Source organism: Scyliorhinus torazame, chromosome 15 (genome assembly GCF_047496885.1).
Source record: "Scyliorhinus torazame isolate Kashiwa2021f chromosome 15, sScyTor2.1, whole genome shotgun sequence".
In the NCBI taxonomy this organism is placed as follows: Eukaryota; Metazoa; Chordata; class Chondrichthyes; order Carcharhiniformes; family Scyliorhinidae; genus Scyliorhinus; species Scyliorhinus torazame.
This window is the reverse complement of record NC_092721.1, coordinates 91,060,207-91,075,881: the sequence shown is the minus strand read 5'-3', so window position 1 is coordinate 91,075,881 and position 15,675 is coordinate 91,060,207. Positions and strand designations below refer to the sequence as shown.

At 48.5% G+C, this 15,675-nt stretch overlaps 1 protein-coding gene across 4 annotated transcripts in view; it reads left to right on the top strand.

The window, feature by feature from the left end:
* LOC140391683 (ferroxidase HEPHL1-like) overlaps positions 1 to 15,675 on the top strand; it is a 190,649-nt gene that overhangs the window by 61,685 nt on the left and 113,289 nt on the right. For all 4 annotated transcript variants that reach the window (XM_072476424.1, XM_072476423.1, XM_072476422.1 and 1 more), the window contains 2 exons: positions 2,570 to 2,824; positions 14,813 to 14,981. In XM_072476424.1, coding sequence (XP_072332525.1) covers positions 2,570 to 2,824; positions 14,813 to 14,981 — 424 coding nt within the window. The remainder of the gene's footprint in view (positions 1 to 2,569; positions 2,825 to 14,812; positions 14,982 to 15,675) is intronic.

Below are 15,675 nucleotides of genomic sequence, written 5' to 3'. Positions count from 1 at the left end.
CAATCCACCTACCCAGGATGTTTCCTGCCAGCATTGTGGGTAAGATCCACATCGGTATTCACCCACATTTATTTGCTTGGGACTTGGGGTGTTTCTCCCCCTTCAATCCCACACTTAGAAATGTTTTCAGCAGTGGGGAGCTGAGCTCGCCGGCGAGTCCAGCTCCTCGGAGATCGGGGCGCTGTTTTGAAAGGGTGTCCCGATCTATCCCCTCTCACTCATGGATAATGCCCCCCTCCCTCGCAAACATGGGCATTCATGCCCAAATGAGCGCACCCTCTATGGAGTCGCTGAGGACCCCCTTTCATGGGGCTGGTTTAGCACACTGGGCTAAATAGCTGGCTTTTAAAGCAGACCAAGGCAGGCCAGCACGGCTCAATTCCCGTGCCAGCCTCCCCGAACAGGCGCTGGGATGTGGCGACTAGGGGCTTTTCACAGTAACTTCATTGAAGCCTACTTGTGACAATAAGCGATTTTCATTTTCATGAGCATGGCCCCCCTCAGGTCCTGACCTGTGGTAGTGTCAACCTGGCATCCGGGCACTGGCAACCTGGATGTTTCAACAGAGTACCCTGGCAGTGCCAGGTAAGCTACCAAGATGCCCAGATGCCAGTGGAGTTCTAGGGTATCTCTGGGGAAGGGGTGCTCAAAGATTCCCTGAGTGGCTATCCTGACTAGCCTCCGCTTGTGGACAGCAATCCGGTTGAAGCTTCCTAGGTGCGGCTGGTGACTCCCAGACACCGGGAGAATATGGCCTCAACAGGGCTGCGCATATTTAAATTGGATTGGATTGGATTGGATTTGTTTATTGTCACGTGTACCGAGGTACAGTGAAAAGTATTTTTCTGCGAGCAGCTCAACAGATCATTAAGTACATGAGAAGAAAAGGGAATAAAAGAAAATACATAAAAGGGCAACACAACATACACAATGTAAATGAGCCTAATGGTTTATTTAAATATGATCGCTGGGCTTGATCGAGATCATGCTGGGTGCCACAGGTCGTGTGACTTCTGCAGGGTTATGCGCCTGGCGTGAAGCCCAATTTGGGGGTCTATCACGATTCACGCGGTGCACCCAGATCGGCTCTGGGTACACACAGTGGGAAAAGTGCACGCTATAGTTAGATACTGGAGAAAGATGGTTTGTATGTGTGGGGGTTGGGTTCAATTCCCACTGTGATTCTATTGTGCTTAGAGAGGGCTACGGTGTGAAGAGTAAATAGGCCAGCAGAGGTATGCAGGAGGCCCTTTTAAGGGAAAAAAGCCTTTTGTTCTTAGTTTTAGCTGGGAATATTGCAGTTTGAGACTTGACACTGTGAATACTCAGGGAGTGAACATCTCTCAATGTTGCCAGGAGAAGTTAGACGGGACAAGAAAATTGCAAAGATGCAAGCTTTTCTAAATAACCAGTTAGAGTCCAGAAAATCATGGAATTGGGACAGAGAGAATTTCTAACATGACTGGAGTTAAGAGCACAGTAAGAAGTCTTACAACACCAGGTTAAAGTCCAACAGGTTTGTTTCAAATCACTAGCTTTCAGAGCACTGCTCCTTCCTCAGGTGAACCTGGACTTTAACCTGGTGTTCTTCACCGCAGTCCAACGCCGGCATCTCCACATCATGGGAGTTAAGAGAACAGATGCAAAGGTACTTATCAGAAGAATTTAAGGAAGAGTAAACAAAGAGTTAAAGAGACAGTTGCAATAACCAGATTTAAAGTGGGACAGCTGACTTCAGAGGTAAATGAAACATTTGATACCTTTTTACCAGAGCCTGGGAATCAAGAGTTAACACAATTGTGAACAGTTCATACCGCTGTCAAGACAAAGAAATCCTGAAGAGATTGGTGTAAATCCTGGACTGGATTTGCTGCTAAAAGTGGAGCAGAAACTTTGCTTAAAAGTGTGATTTGTGAAACCTAGGCTGGATTTCATTAATGTAAATCACTAACAAGATTTAAAGTTTCTTTTGGGGAATGGAGTTTGGAAACTCTCATGTGACAATCCCTGCTGGGATTCTGAGGAGAAAAACCACAGACATTCACTTCAGGTTTAGAGTGGAGAATGTATTTGACCACAGCCATCTTGTGTGTTTAAAGGCACATTGTGTTGCTGAGACTCTTGTAATTTAAGATATGGTTTGCCATACGCGTTGACATGAAAACCTGTGTAATTGTGAAGCTAAGAGGAGAGTAAAGGAGTGTTGTATTATATTTCAAGTTTCCATGTTTAATAAATGTTTTTTCTTGTTGTTAAAACTAATTGGCAGTCCTGTGACTCTGTTCCTCCAAGTTTTACAAACAAAAGTAAAAGTTACGGTCTTTTGAGCCGGGATACTATTCTGGAATCTTCCCATCCAGTTTTAACATCAACTGGGATCGTAACGTAGCTAAATCACGCAATAATCTGACTTCATGCATTCCTAAATCATGGCATAAACTTGGAGCTCGAATGACTGAACAAGCAGCAAGGGAACCAATCTGTTTTCAAAATTATTTTGCTAGTGTTTTGAGGTTTAATATGTTTCTTTTCAAGGCCTCATTTTAAACTTTCTGCTTTAACTCCTCAGCTATCAATGGCTTTCTTTTTGGAAATTTACCTGGGCTGAACATGTGCAGCGGTCAGCCTGTTTCCTGGCACTTGTTTTCAATAGGAAATGAAGTTGATATTCATTCAGTCTATTTTCATGGCCAGACTCTCATTAACAAGGGTCATAAGGTGGATGTCATCAGTCTTTTCCCAGCTACCTTTGTCACGGTGGAGATGGTTTCTAGAAATGTGGGGAAATGGTTGTTAAGCTGCCAAGTGAATGACCATATTAAAGGTGAGAAGCTGACTTTCTATCTTTAACTGGATCGGTTTACATTTTATTTGCTCGGAACGTGAAAGAAGATTTAATGGTTGAGATGTTTTATTTAAAACAATGTTTTGATTGCGATTTATCTTGGTAGCACTGTGGAGTTAGATTCCAGTAGCCCAGTGAATGTGAGATGGCTCCTGTTGGTTATGCTGCTAAACCTTGGCCTGGATTTTAATACAGCTGACCTGTTGGGGAGCAATGGGTTTGCTAAGGTGTAGCGAACCTGGACATCGGGGTTCCCCTGCACCCTTTGGAGTTTCAAACTGATCAGGCTCATGCATAGAAGCCAGTCTGATCGATAGGCTTGGCTTCCAATGGACAATGAACAGGAGGCCAGATGACAAAGTAGGTCCATGTCGGAGTGGGTGAAACGATAGTGGGGGGAAAAGGGGGAGGGGTGTCATTGTTGGGTGGGATCGGGCATTGATCCTGGGAGGGGGGAAAAGGGCTCAACTTGGGGAATTTTTAAATGACTATTTCACAGGATGTAGGTATTGCTGGCTAGGCCAGCATTTATTACTCCTCCCTAATTGCCCTTGGAAAGGTGGTGGTGAGCTGCCTTCTTGAAACACTGCAGTACCTCTGATGTAGGTACACCCACAGTGCTGTTAGGAAGCAGTTCTAGGATTTGATCCAGCGACAGTGAAGGAACAATGATATTATTTGAAGTCAGAATGGCTTGTGAGTTGGAGGGAAACCCTCAACTGGTAGTGTTCCCATGAGTCCATTTATCTTAGTAGGAAGTCTTACAACACCAGGTTAAAGTCCAACATGTTTGTTTCAAACACTAGCTTTCGGAGCACTGCTCCTTTCTCGGGTGAAGGAGCAGCGCTCCGAAAGCTAGCGTTTGAAACAAACATGTTGGACTTTAACCTGGTGTTGAAGACTTCTTACTGTGCTCACCCCAGTCCAACGCCGGCATCTCCACATCATGGCTTCCATTTATCTTGCCCTTCTAGCTGGTAGAGGTCAGGGGTTTTGGAGGAGACCTGGCTACAGTGCATCTTTTTTTATTGTACATACTGCTGCTACTGTGTTTTAGTGTTTAATTTTGGTGGCTGGGTGACAGTCAAACGGGCTGCTTTTAGATGATGTTGAGCCTCTTGCGTGTTGTTGGAGCTGCACTTATCCAGCACACTCCTGACTTGTGCCTTGTAGGTCGCAGGCACGTTTTGGGGAGTCAGGAGGTGAGTTACTCACTGCAGAGCTCCCAGCCTCTGGCCTCTCTTGTAGCCATAGTATTTTCATGGCTAGTCCAGTTCCGATTCGGGTCAATGGTAACCCCCAGGATGTCGATGGCTAGTCCAGTTCAGTTTCTGGTCAATAGTAAACCCCAGGATGTCGATTGTGGGCTATTCAGCGATGGTAATGTCATTGAATGTAAAGGTGAGATAATTAGATTCACTCTTGTTGGAGATGTTCATTGCCTGCCACTTGTGTGTCATGAATGTTTCTTGTCATTTTTCTTTTTAAAAAAAAAATATATATATTTTATTGAAGTTTTTCGTTCACAATTTTTTTCCCCCTTACACATCAAACAAAAAGAAAAGTTAACAGTACAAGTAACATGATAACTACAATCTAATAAAGAGTAACTAACTAACATGGTAAACTAACCAAATAACATAAAATGAAACTTCCCCCCCCTCCCCCCCGGGTTGCTGCTGCTGGTCATCTATCTTCCCTCTAACGTTCCGCTAGGTAGGCGAGAAATGGTTGCCACCGTCTGGTGAACCCTTGAGCCGATCCTCTCAGCGCAAACTTAATCTGCTCCAATTTTATGAACCCCGCCATGTCGTTTATCCAGGCCTCCAGTCCAGGGGGTTTCGCTTCCTTCCACATGAGTAAAATCCTACGCCGGGCTACTAGGGACGCAAAGGCCACGACATCGGCCTCTTTCGCCTCCTGCACTCCCGGCTCATCCGCAACACCAAATAAAGCTAACCCCCAGGCTGGTTTGACCCGGACCTTCACCACCTTCGAGATCACTCCCGTCACTCCCTTCCAATACCGGGCACAACCAAAACATATGCGTGTGGTTTGCCGGGCTTCCGCCGCACCTCCCACACTTGTCCTCCACTCCGAAGAACCTGCTCAACCTTGCTCCCGTTATGTGTGCTCTATGCAGCACCTTAAATTGAATCAGGCTAAGCCTGGCACACGAGGAAGAGGAATTTACCCTTCTTAGGGCATCAGCCCACAGACCCTCCTCTATCTCCTCCCCGAGCTCTTCTTCCCATTTTCCTTTCAGTTCGCCCACCAGCTCCTCCCCCTCTTCCCTCATCTCTCGGTATATCTCTGACACCTTGCCCTCCCCGACCCACACCCCTGAGAGCATTCTATCCTGGATCCCCTGTGTCGGGAGCAATGGAAATTCCCTCACCTGTTGTCTTGTGAACGCCCTCACCTGCATATACCTAAAGAAATTTCCCCGGGGCAGCTTATACTTTTCCTCCAGCGCTCCCAAGCTCGCAAACGTCCCATCTATAAATAAATCTCCCACCCTCCTAATTCCCAACTGGTGCCAGCTCTGGAAACCTCCATCCATCCTCCCTGGGGCAAACCTATGGTTGTTTCTAATTGGGGACCCCACCAAGGCTCCCAGCACACCTCTCTGTCGCCTCCACTGTCCCCAGATATTTGATGTTGCCGCCACCACTGGGTTTGTGGTAAATTTCTTTGGTGAGAACGGTAGTGGCGCCGTCACCAGCGCCTCTAGACTCGTCCCTTTACAGGACTTCCTCTCTAATCTTTTCCACGCCGCTCCCTCTCCCTCTATCATCCATTTACGGATCATCGCCACATTGGCGGCCCAGTCGTCGTCGCCCAAATTCGGCAGCGCCCGTCCCCCTCTGTCTCTACTACGTTGTAAGAACCCCCTCCTTACCCTCGGAACTTTCCCTGCCCACACGAAGCTCGTGATGCTCCTGTCTATTTTTTTAAAGAAGGCCTTAGTGATCAGTATAGGGAGACATTGGAATACAAATAGGAACCTCGGGAGGACCATCATCTTAATTGCCTGCACTCTACCCGCCAATGACAGTGGCTGCATGTCCCACCTCTTGAAGTCCTCTTCCATTTGTTCCACCAGTCGTGTCAGATTAAGTCTGTGCAAGGTTCCCCAGCTCCTGGCTATCTGAATCCCCAGGTATCGAAAGTTTCTTTCCACTTTCCTTAAAGGCAGGCCATCTATCCCTCTACTCTGGTCCCCAGGGTGTATCACAAAAAGTTCACTCTTTCCCATGTTAAGCCTATATCCCGAGAAATCTCCGAACTCCCTCAATATCTTCATGACCTCTGTCATCCCCCCCACTGGGTCCGTGACGGACCTACAGCAGTAGGTCATCCGCGTAGAGTGACACTCGGTGTTCCTCTCCCCCTCTAATCACCCCTCTCCATTTTCTGGAGTCTCTCAGCGCCATGGCCAGTAGTTCAATTGCCAACGCGAACAGTAATGGAGATAGCGGGCATCCCTGTCTTGTTCCCCTGTATAGTCGGAAATACTCCGATCTTTGCCGACCCGTGACCACACTTGCCGTTGGGGCCCCGTAGAGGAGTTTGACCCAGCTAACAAACCCGTCCCCGAACCCGAACCTCCTCAGCACCTCCCGTAGATACTCCCACTCCATCCTATCAAATGCCTTCTCTGCATCCATTGCCGCCACTATCTCTGCCTCCCCCTCTGCTGGGGGCATCATTATCACCCCTAATAGCCGTTGCACGTTGACATTTAATTGTCTCCCCTTTACGAATCCCGTCTGGTCTTCGTGCACCACCCCCAGGACACAGTCCTCTATCCTCGTTGCCAGCACCTTTGCTAGCAATTTGGCGTCCACATTTAGTAGTGAAATAGGCCTAGAGGACCCGCACTGCAGCGGATCTTTATCCCGCTTCAAAATTAGCGATATCGTCGCCTCCGACATTGTCGGGGGTAGAGTCCCCCCTTCCCTGGCCTCGTTAAAAGTCGTCACCAACAGCGGGGCCAGCAAGTCCACATATTTTCTATAAAATACCACCGGGAACCCATCCGGTCCCGGGGCCTTCCCTGCCTGCATGTTCCCCAGCCCCTTGGTAACCTCGTCCACCCCAATTGGTGCCCCCAGGCCTTCCACCTCCTGCTCCTCCACCCTCGGGAACCTTAATTGGTCCAAAAACTGCCGCATCTCCTCTTTTCCCTCCGGGGGTTGGGACCTATAAAGTCTTTCGTAAAAGGTCTTAAACACCTCGTTTATCTTCCCTGCTCTCCGCACCGTAGCTCCCTTTTCATCTCTAATTCCCCCTATCTCCCTCACCGCTGTCCTCTTTCACAGCTGATGGGCCAACAGGTGACTAGCCTTTTCCCCATACTCCTATCTCATCCCCTGTGCCTTCCTCCACAGCACCTCCGCCCTCCTAGTGGTCAGAAGGTCGAACTCCGCCTGGAGTCGTCGTCTCTCCCTGTATAGTCCCTCCTCCGGGGCCTCCGCATATTCTTTATCCACTCTTAAAATCTCCCCCAGTAATCTTTCCCTTTCCTTGGCCTCTGTTTTCCCTTTGTGGGCCCTGATGGAGTTCAGCTCTCCTCTGACCACTGCCTTTAGTGCTTCCCATACCACTCCCACTCGGACCTCCCCGTCGTCATTGGCCTCCAGGTATCTCTCGATACATCCCCGCACCCTTCCACAGACTCCCTCATCCGCCAACAATCCCACATCTAATCGCCAGAGTGCACGCTGCTCCCTCTCCTCTCCTACTTCCATGTCCACCCAATGTGGGGCATGATCTGAGATAGCTATGGCTGAATACTCAGTTTCTTCCACCCTCGAGATCAACGACCCTCCCAAAACAAAAAAATCTATCCGGGTGTACACTTTGTGAACATGGGAGAAGAAGGAGAACTCCTTGACTTTCGGTCTAACAAATCGCCATGGATCCACTCCCCCCATTTGGTCCATAAACCCCTTAAGCACCTTGGCCGCTGCTGGCCTTCTTCCGGTCCTAGATCTAGATCTATCTAACCCTGGGTCCAGCACGGTGTTGAAGTCTCCCCCCCATTATCAAGTTTCCTACCTCCAGGTCCGGGATACGTCCCAGCATCCGCTTCATAAATCCCGCATCATCCCAATTCGGGGCATATACGTTAACCAACACGACCTCCGTTCCCTCCAGTCTGCCACTCACCATCACATATCTGCCTCCACTATCTGCTACAATGCTCCTAGCTTCGAATGATACCCGTTTCCCCACCAGTATGGCCACCCCTCTATTCTTTGCATCCAGCCCTGAATGGAACACCTGTCCCACCCATCCTTTCCTTAACCTAACTTGGTCCGCCACCTTCAGGTGCGTCTCCTGAAGCATGGCCACGTCTGCCCTCAGTCCTTTCAAGTGCGCGAACACACGGGCCCTTTTAATCGGTCCATTTAGGCCTCTCACGTTCCACGTGATCAGCCGCACTGGGGGGCTACCTGCCCCCTTCCCGTGTCGACTAGCCATCACCCTCTCTAGGCCAGTCCCACGTCCCGATTCCGCGCTCCCACTCGTTCCCCAGGTGGTGCATTCCAGCCCCGACCACCCTTTCTTTAACCAGTTCCTCTTTGATTTCTGCAGCAGCAACCCAGTTATCTTCCCCCCGCCCCCCCCTGCTAGATCCCCATCTAGCGTGATTGCTCCCCCCATATTACTTCCAAAAGTCAGCTGACTTCAACTGACCCCGGCTTCTCCCGCTCACTCCTTGACCCCCCCGTGTGGGGAACTCCCATCTACCTTGCGCCTATCTTCCCGCCATCACCTTTCTGGCGCGGGAACAAGGACAGTAGGCCCCATATTCTCTGTAGTTGTCCCGCCCCTTGTGGCGCAGCTCCCTCTACCGCCCCACTCCCATTCCTCATCCCCTGCCTATGTCTCTTCTTTCCCCCCCACCGGCGCCCACATTTCTTAGTGTCCCCCCCTTCCCAATTTACATCCCTATCTACATCGACAGTGTCATTTTCCCTCTAAGATCAGTCCCTCAGTTCCGATCCAGTTTCTCGTCTTTAATAAAGGTCCATGCTTCTTCCGCCGTTTCGAAGTAGTGATGTCTCTCCTGGTACGTGACCCATAATCGCGCCGGCTGCAGCATCCCGAACTTCACCTTCTTCTTGTATAGCACCTCCTTGGCTCGATTAAAACGCGCTCTCCTTCTCGCCACCTCCGCACTCCAATCCTGGTACACCCGTACCACCGCATTCTCCCATCTACTACTCCGTACCTTTTTGGCCCATCTCAGAACCACTTCTCTATCATTGAAGCGATGAAATTGCACGATTGTCGCCCTAGGTGGTTCTCCCGCCTTTGGTCTCCTCGCAGGGACCCGATGAGCCCCTTCCACTTCCAAGGGGCCCGAAGGGGCCTCAGCTCCCATCAACGAGCTTAGCATCGTGCTCACGTAAGCCCCGCAGTCTGCTCCTTCCACTCCCTCGGGGAGACCCAGGATCCGAAGGTTCTTCCTTCGTGCTCTATTTTCTAGGGCCTCAATCCTTTCAATGCACTTTTTGTGGAGCGCCTCGTGCGTCTGTGTTTTGACCGCCAGGCCCAGGATCTCGTCTTCATTATCCGTCACCTTCTGCTCCACCACGCGGAGCTCCGTCTCCTGGGTCCTTTGTGCCTCCTTACGCCCCTCAATTGCCTGTAGCATCGGGGTCAGCACCTCCTTCTTAAGTAGCTCCACACACCGTCTTAAGAATTCGTCCTGATCGGGCCCCCATGTCGCCTGGGCTTTCTCCGCCGCCATCTTGCTTCTTTTTTCCTCCCGTCCCTATCTTCGAGGATTCTTCGCGATGTAGCCACCGCCGCCGATATTTTTCTCTTTCGTTGGGGGGGATTCCCTGTTAACTCACCCCACACCGGGTTTCGTCCTGAAAAAATTCCCCGTTGGGGCTCTTAAAAGAGCCCGAAGGTCCGTTTGAGCTGGAGCCGCCGAAACGTGCGGCTTAGCTGGGCATCGCCGCAACCGGAAGTCCTTTCTTGTCATTTTTCAATCCAAGCCTGAATGCTATTCCTGCCTGTTGCATTTTGACACAGACTGCTTCAGTATCCAAGGAATTGTAATGGTGCTGAACATTGTGAAATCATCAGTGAACCTCCCCCTTTCTGAGCTTGTGATGGAGGGAGGGTCAGTGATGAAGTAACTAAAGGTAGTTGGTCCTCAGGCACTACCTTGGGGAACTTCTGGGGCTGAGATGATTGGTCTCTTACCACAAGCATCTTCCTTTGTGTTAGGTATGACTCCAACCAACCAGTGGAGAGTTTCCCCTCTGTTTCTAATTGATCTACATTTTTCCAGGCGCTCTTTGATGCCTCACTCTATCAAATGCGGCCTTGATGTCGAGGGCAGTCATTCTCAACTCCTTTTCTTGAGTTTCACTTTTATGTCCATGATTGGTCCAAGTCTCATGAGGTCAGGAACCCTGGTGGAACACTTCTGACAATCAGTGAGCAAGTTGTTGCTGTGTAAATTTCCTTTGATAGCACTGTTGATGACTATTTCCAGCACTTTGCTGATAATTGGGAAAGTAATTGGCCAAGTTGGATTTGCCCTACTTTTTAGGGACTGGATGTACCTGGGTATTTTACCAGTGTAGGGTAATGGTTGTGTTGTTGGTATACTGAAAGAGTTGGCTCGGGGTAGAGTTAGTTCTGAAGCACAAGACTTCAGTACTATTTCTGGGTTTTGTCAGGACTAATAGCCTTTGGCAGTATTCAGTGCCTTCAGCCATTTCTTGATGTCTTGAATTGGCAGTTGCGAATGCTCATACCTTGCCTTTTGCACTGATTTGCTGGGTACCGCCTCCATTGCAGATGGGGATATTTTTGGCCCCCTGTTAGTTGTCAAATTGTCCACCAACATTCATGACTGGATGTGGTAGGACAGTAGAGCTTTGTTGATTGTGGGATAATTTGCCTCTATTGCATGCTGGTTTCACTGTTTTGCATGAAAGTAGTTCTGTATTGTAGTTTATCAGGTTGACAGTTCATATTTAGGTATGCCTGGTGCTGCTCCTCGCATGGATTCCTGCACTTTTTATTGAATTGGGTTGATCCATTGGATTGCTTTTGATGGTAAAGTGAGGGACATGCCAGGCCATGACGTTACAGATTGTGATTGAATAGAATTCTGCAGTTCTTGATGGTCCACTTCACCTCATGGGTGCCCACTTTGAGTTGCTAGATCAGTTCAAAATCTATCCCATTCAGCACGGTGGTAGTGCATGCAACACGATGGTAAATATGCTCATTGTGAAGTCAGGACTTCATCTTCACATAAACTGTGCTGTGGTCATCACTACCAATGCTCTCCTGGACAGCTGCATTAGTGACAGCCAGATTGGCGACGACAAGGTCTAGTAGGTTTTCCCACTTGTTGGTTCCCTCTGCACCTGGCACAGGACCAGTGCATCAAATATGTCCCTCAAGACTCTTCCAGCAATGGTGCCACATATGGTGATGGACATTGCACATTCTGTGCTGTTGCAACTTCCTCCAAGTGGTATTCAACATGGAGCACTGATTGATCAGCTGAGGTTAGGGGAGAGCATGTGATGGGTGGCAGTAATCAGTAGGAGTAGGCAGTAGGAGATTCTATGCCCATTTTTGACCTCATACCATGTAATTTCATTGAGTCAATGTTCAGGACTTTCAGAGCATCCATCCTGACTGTACCGCTGTGGTACCGTCGGTGCTGGGTCTGTCCTGTTGCGAGCCAGTGTATGATTCCATGAGTATAACTAAGTCAGGCTTTTGTGTGACTACTCTGTGAAACTTGTCCCAATTTTGGCACCAGCCTGCTGTTAGATGGCTGGTTATGCCATTATTGTTTCCAGTGGTTCACCCCATTTTATTCTTCTTTGACTTTTCTGTAGTGGTTTAGTACAACTGAATGGTTTGCCAGTGCATTTCATTGGGTCTGTAGACACATATAGGCCAGACCAGGTAAGGATTTCATTCCCTAAAGGGCATGAGAAAACCAGATGGGTTTTTACAACAATTGGCAATTTACTGAGATTAGCTTTGGATTCCAGATTTTGTAAAAAAAAAAAGTTAACTAATTGAATTTGTATTCCATCAGCTGCCAGGGAGAGATTTGAACCTATCTTCCCAGCGCATTAACCTGGGCCTCTAGATTACTGGTCCAGTGACATTACCACTATGTTACTATCTTCCCTTCCTGATTGCACGCACGGTAACACAGTGGTTAGCACAGTTGATTCACAGCTCCCGGGTCCCAGGTTCGATTCCCGACTTGGGTCACTGTTTGTGTGGAGTCCGCACATTCTCCCCGTGTGTGCGTTTCCTCTGGGCGCTCCGGTTTTCTCCCACAGTCCAACGATGTGCAGGTTAGGTGGATTGGCCATGCTAATTGCCCTTAGTGTCCAAAAAAGGTGAGAAGGGGTTACGGGGATAGAGTGGAGGTGTGGGGATAGGGTGGTGGTATGGGCATAGGTACGGTGCTCTTTCCAAGAGCCGGCGCAGACTCAATGGGCCGAATGGCCTCCTTATGCACGGTACATTCTATGATTACCAATCTTGCCAAACTCTTGAGGGTCAGAGAGAGTGGTAGATGGCAAATCCGAAGTTTCGATGTACGGTTTCGGAGGTCTGGACTGGTGGGTGTGGATTGGATAGTCAGGAGGAGTTCAGAAGCATAGATGTGGGGTGGGCATATAGGGGGCTGAAAGGGAATTGGATGCCTGGAATGGGATTGGGGAGGCCTGGGGAGTTGATTGCTGCCTGATCCATGGGGGTTGTCCAAACAGGCCACTCGATCCAGCTGGTCAGTGTAAATGTATTCACCTGGATCTGTCTGCCCTCACCTGGGTGTAGCTGATGTGTTGGTTCCCTTAAACCCAGAAAAACTAACAACCCATAGATAAAGTCAGACAAGGTAAATAACAATGGGGTCCACAACCTCATTGTGATATTTAAGGTACCAACCCACCTCCCTGAAGCAGGTCAGTTGCCCATTCACCGAGACACCTCTGTTAAAGCTGAAATTGAGAAAGGGTGGGTAGGGATTCTGATTTTTCAGATTTTATCATCTCTCCCCAACCCAATCCACGTATCTTGGGCAGCACAGTGGTTAGCACAGTTGCTTAATAGCTCCAGGATCCCAATTTCGATTCCCGGCTGGGTCTCTGTCTGTGCGGAGTCTGCACGTTCTCCCCATGTCTGCGTGGGTTTCCTCCGGGTGCTCCGGTTTCCTCCCACAGTCCAAAGATGTGCGTATTAGGTGGATTGGCCATGATAAATTACCCTTAGTGTCCAAAAAATGTTAAGTGGGGGTTACTGGGTTCCGGGGATAGGATAGATATGTGGGCTTGAGTAGGGTGCTCTTTATAAGGGCCGGTGCAGACTCAATGGGCCGAATGGCCTCCTTCTGCACTGTAAATTCTATGATTCTATGATCTTAAAATTGTTGGCCATTCTTTGTGGCTCTGTCTTCTGCTGCAGAGATAGCGGAGTTGGATCCAGCTGTGTAAACAACGGGAGCAACCCCAGAGCTGCCGGTCCCCTGGAATCTGATCTGGTATAATCTGATCTTGACTTCGTATGATAACGAAAAGTGAGCCAATGGACCATTTTCCTTCTTGCCTTGAAGTGATTCCTAGTGGAATATATTGTATATAGATTGTGATGAAAGATATCATCACAATACCTCATTGAATAGCTGTGTGGTGAAAAATGGTTTGGGTAAAGAGGTGCTCTGACAATTGTAGGACCATATCCCAGCAAGACGTAAAAGCAAAATATTGCAGATGATGGAAATATGAATTAAAATTAGAAAATGCAGGAAATACCCAGCAGGTTAGGCAGAATCTGAAGGGGAGAAAAACAGAATGAATGGACAGAATTTCCCTGCAGGCTTCAGAAGTCTGACTTTGCCCCTTGTGTTGCGAACAGTCATCTGGCTGTGACTTACCCCAATTTGACCAATTATTTGCCAAAGGGCAGACTTGCTGTTCCATTGAAGAGGTAAACGTTGGTCTTTTCCGGTAAGTGAGAGTTGTGGCACCTTCATTTTGAGGCACATCCTCCAACATTTTTAACTTTAAAATAAAAACATCCTTCGCAGCCTAGACATAATTTGTGGAGGGGGTGGCCTTCACGGGACAGCTGCAGCTGAAGATAGGCAAGCAAGGAGGGTGGCATAGCTGCACAGGGGTTGGCACAGCTGCTTTGCAGCATGAGAGACCAGAGTTCAATTTCAACCTTGGGTGACTGTGGAGTTTGCACGTTTTTTGTGTGTCTGCGTGGGCTTCCTCCCACAGTCCAAAGATGTGCAGGTAAGGTAGGGATACGGGGATAGAGTGGGGTAGGGTGCTCTTGCAGAGGGTTGGTGCTGGCCCGATGAGCCAAATGGCCTCCTGCACCGTAGGGTTTCTATATGGAGTCACGAAGCCTACCTGGAGTGTTGGCCTCTGGCACCTAATCTATTCCCGTGGAAACCACCGCCAGGTAACAGCTGCTCCAGTCGATCTCTAGTTTAACATAGATACATAGAGGATAGGAGCAGGAGGAGGCCTTTTGGACCTTCGAGCCTGCTCTGCCATTCATCATGATCATGGCTGGCCATCCAACTCAATAGATGAAAATTGGGAGAACAAAATTTGCAGTTATCCCGCTGTCGGGAAACCGATTTCTTGCCTACCACGATTCCTGTTGCTGGCAGGTGCAGACAATTCTGCCCATAGTAACATAGTTCAGCTGGCTCTGGTGGAGGTGAGAGCAGCGGTGCCCCGGCCTCTGCATAACATCTAGCCTTTGTCTCTCTCTCTCTACAGGTACTGCCTGGCCTGAGTATTTCCAGCATTTTCTGGTTTTATAACATTGAGAGGCAGCTTCTCAGAAGAAAAGGTTTGTCTATTTTGTTTCTCTTACTGAATTGTGGTGCAGTTTTAACATTTAAGATTTGCATTTCCTCGTCGTGTTTTCTAGCTGGCATGCAGGCATTGTTTGTTGTGGAGGAATGTGGGCACAATTCTTCAGAAACTACACTCACCGGTAAAGAGAGAAAGTACTACATTGCAGCTGAAATGGAGCTGTGGAAATACGGTCCCACAACCAGGAACCTATTTAACGGTCAACCACTAGATGCAGAGGGAAGGTACTTTAAATCAATCAATCTGTAATCTCGAATACTGATTAAAAATCTATGTGCACTTTTTAACCTTCTAGACCTGCTACCTCATATATACAGCAAATTTATAAACAAACTTATAACAAATTGGCATAGAGACAGGCCAGACAGTTGTGTTAACAAGTGGCTAAAGAGCTGGTGTTGGAAAAGGTATGCCTTTGCACGTGGTGCTACCACCATTGCTGGGATAGGAAGGAGCTGTACCAATGGAATGGGACCAGTGGCCACGTGGAAAGGGTAAATAGACAAAGGTGGCAGAGACTTCATGTAGGGTAGGGGAATTATTGAAATTACATCAATGAGCTTAAATATAAATGGAATAAGGAACGATGTAAGGGAGCAAGCCTATAAATGTCCAGGGAATAAATAGAGCTAGAGTGTTAAAAGACAGTTAAGAATAAATTGAGGATATCATAGAATTTACAGTGCAGAAGGAGGCCATTCGGCCCATCAAGTATGCACCGACCCTTGGCCAGAGCACCCTACCCAAGCCCACACCTCCCTCCTATCCCCACACCTCCACCCTATTCCTATAACCCCGACTAACCATTTTTTCTTTGGACACTAAGGACAATTTAGCCTGGCCAATCCACCTAACCTGCACATCTTTGGACTGTGGGAGGACACCGGAGCACCCGGAGGAAACCCACGCAGACACTGG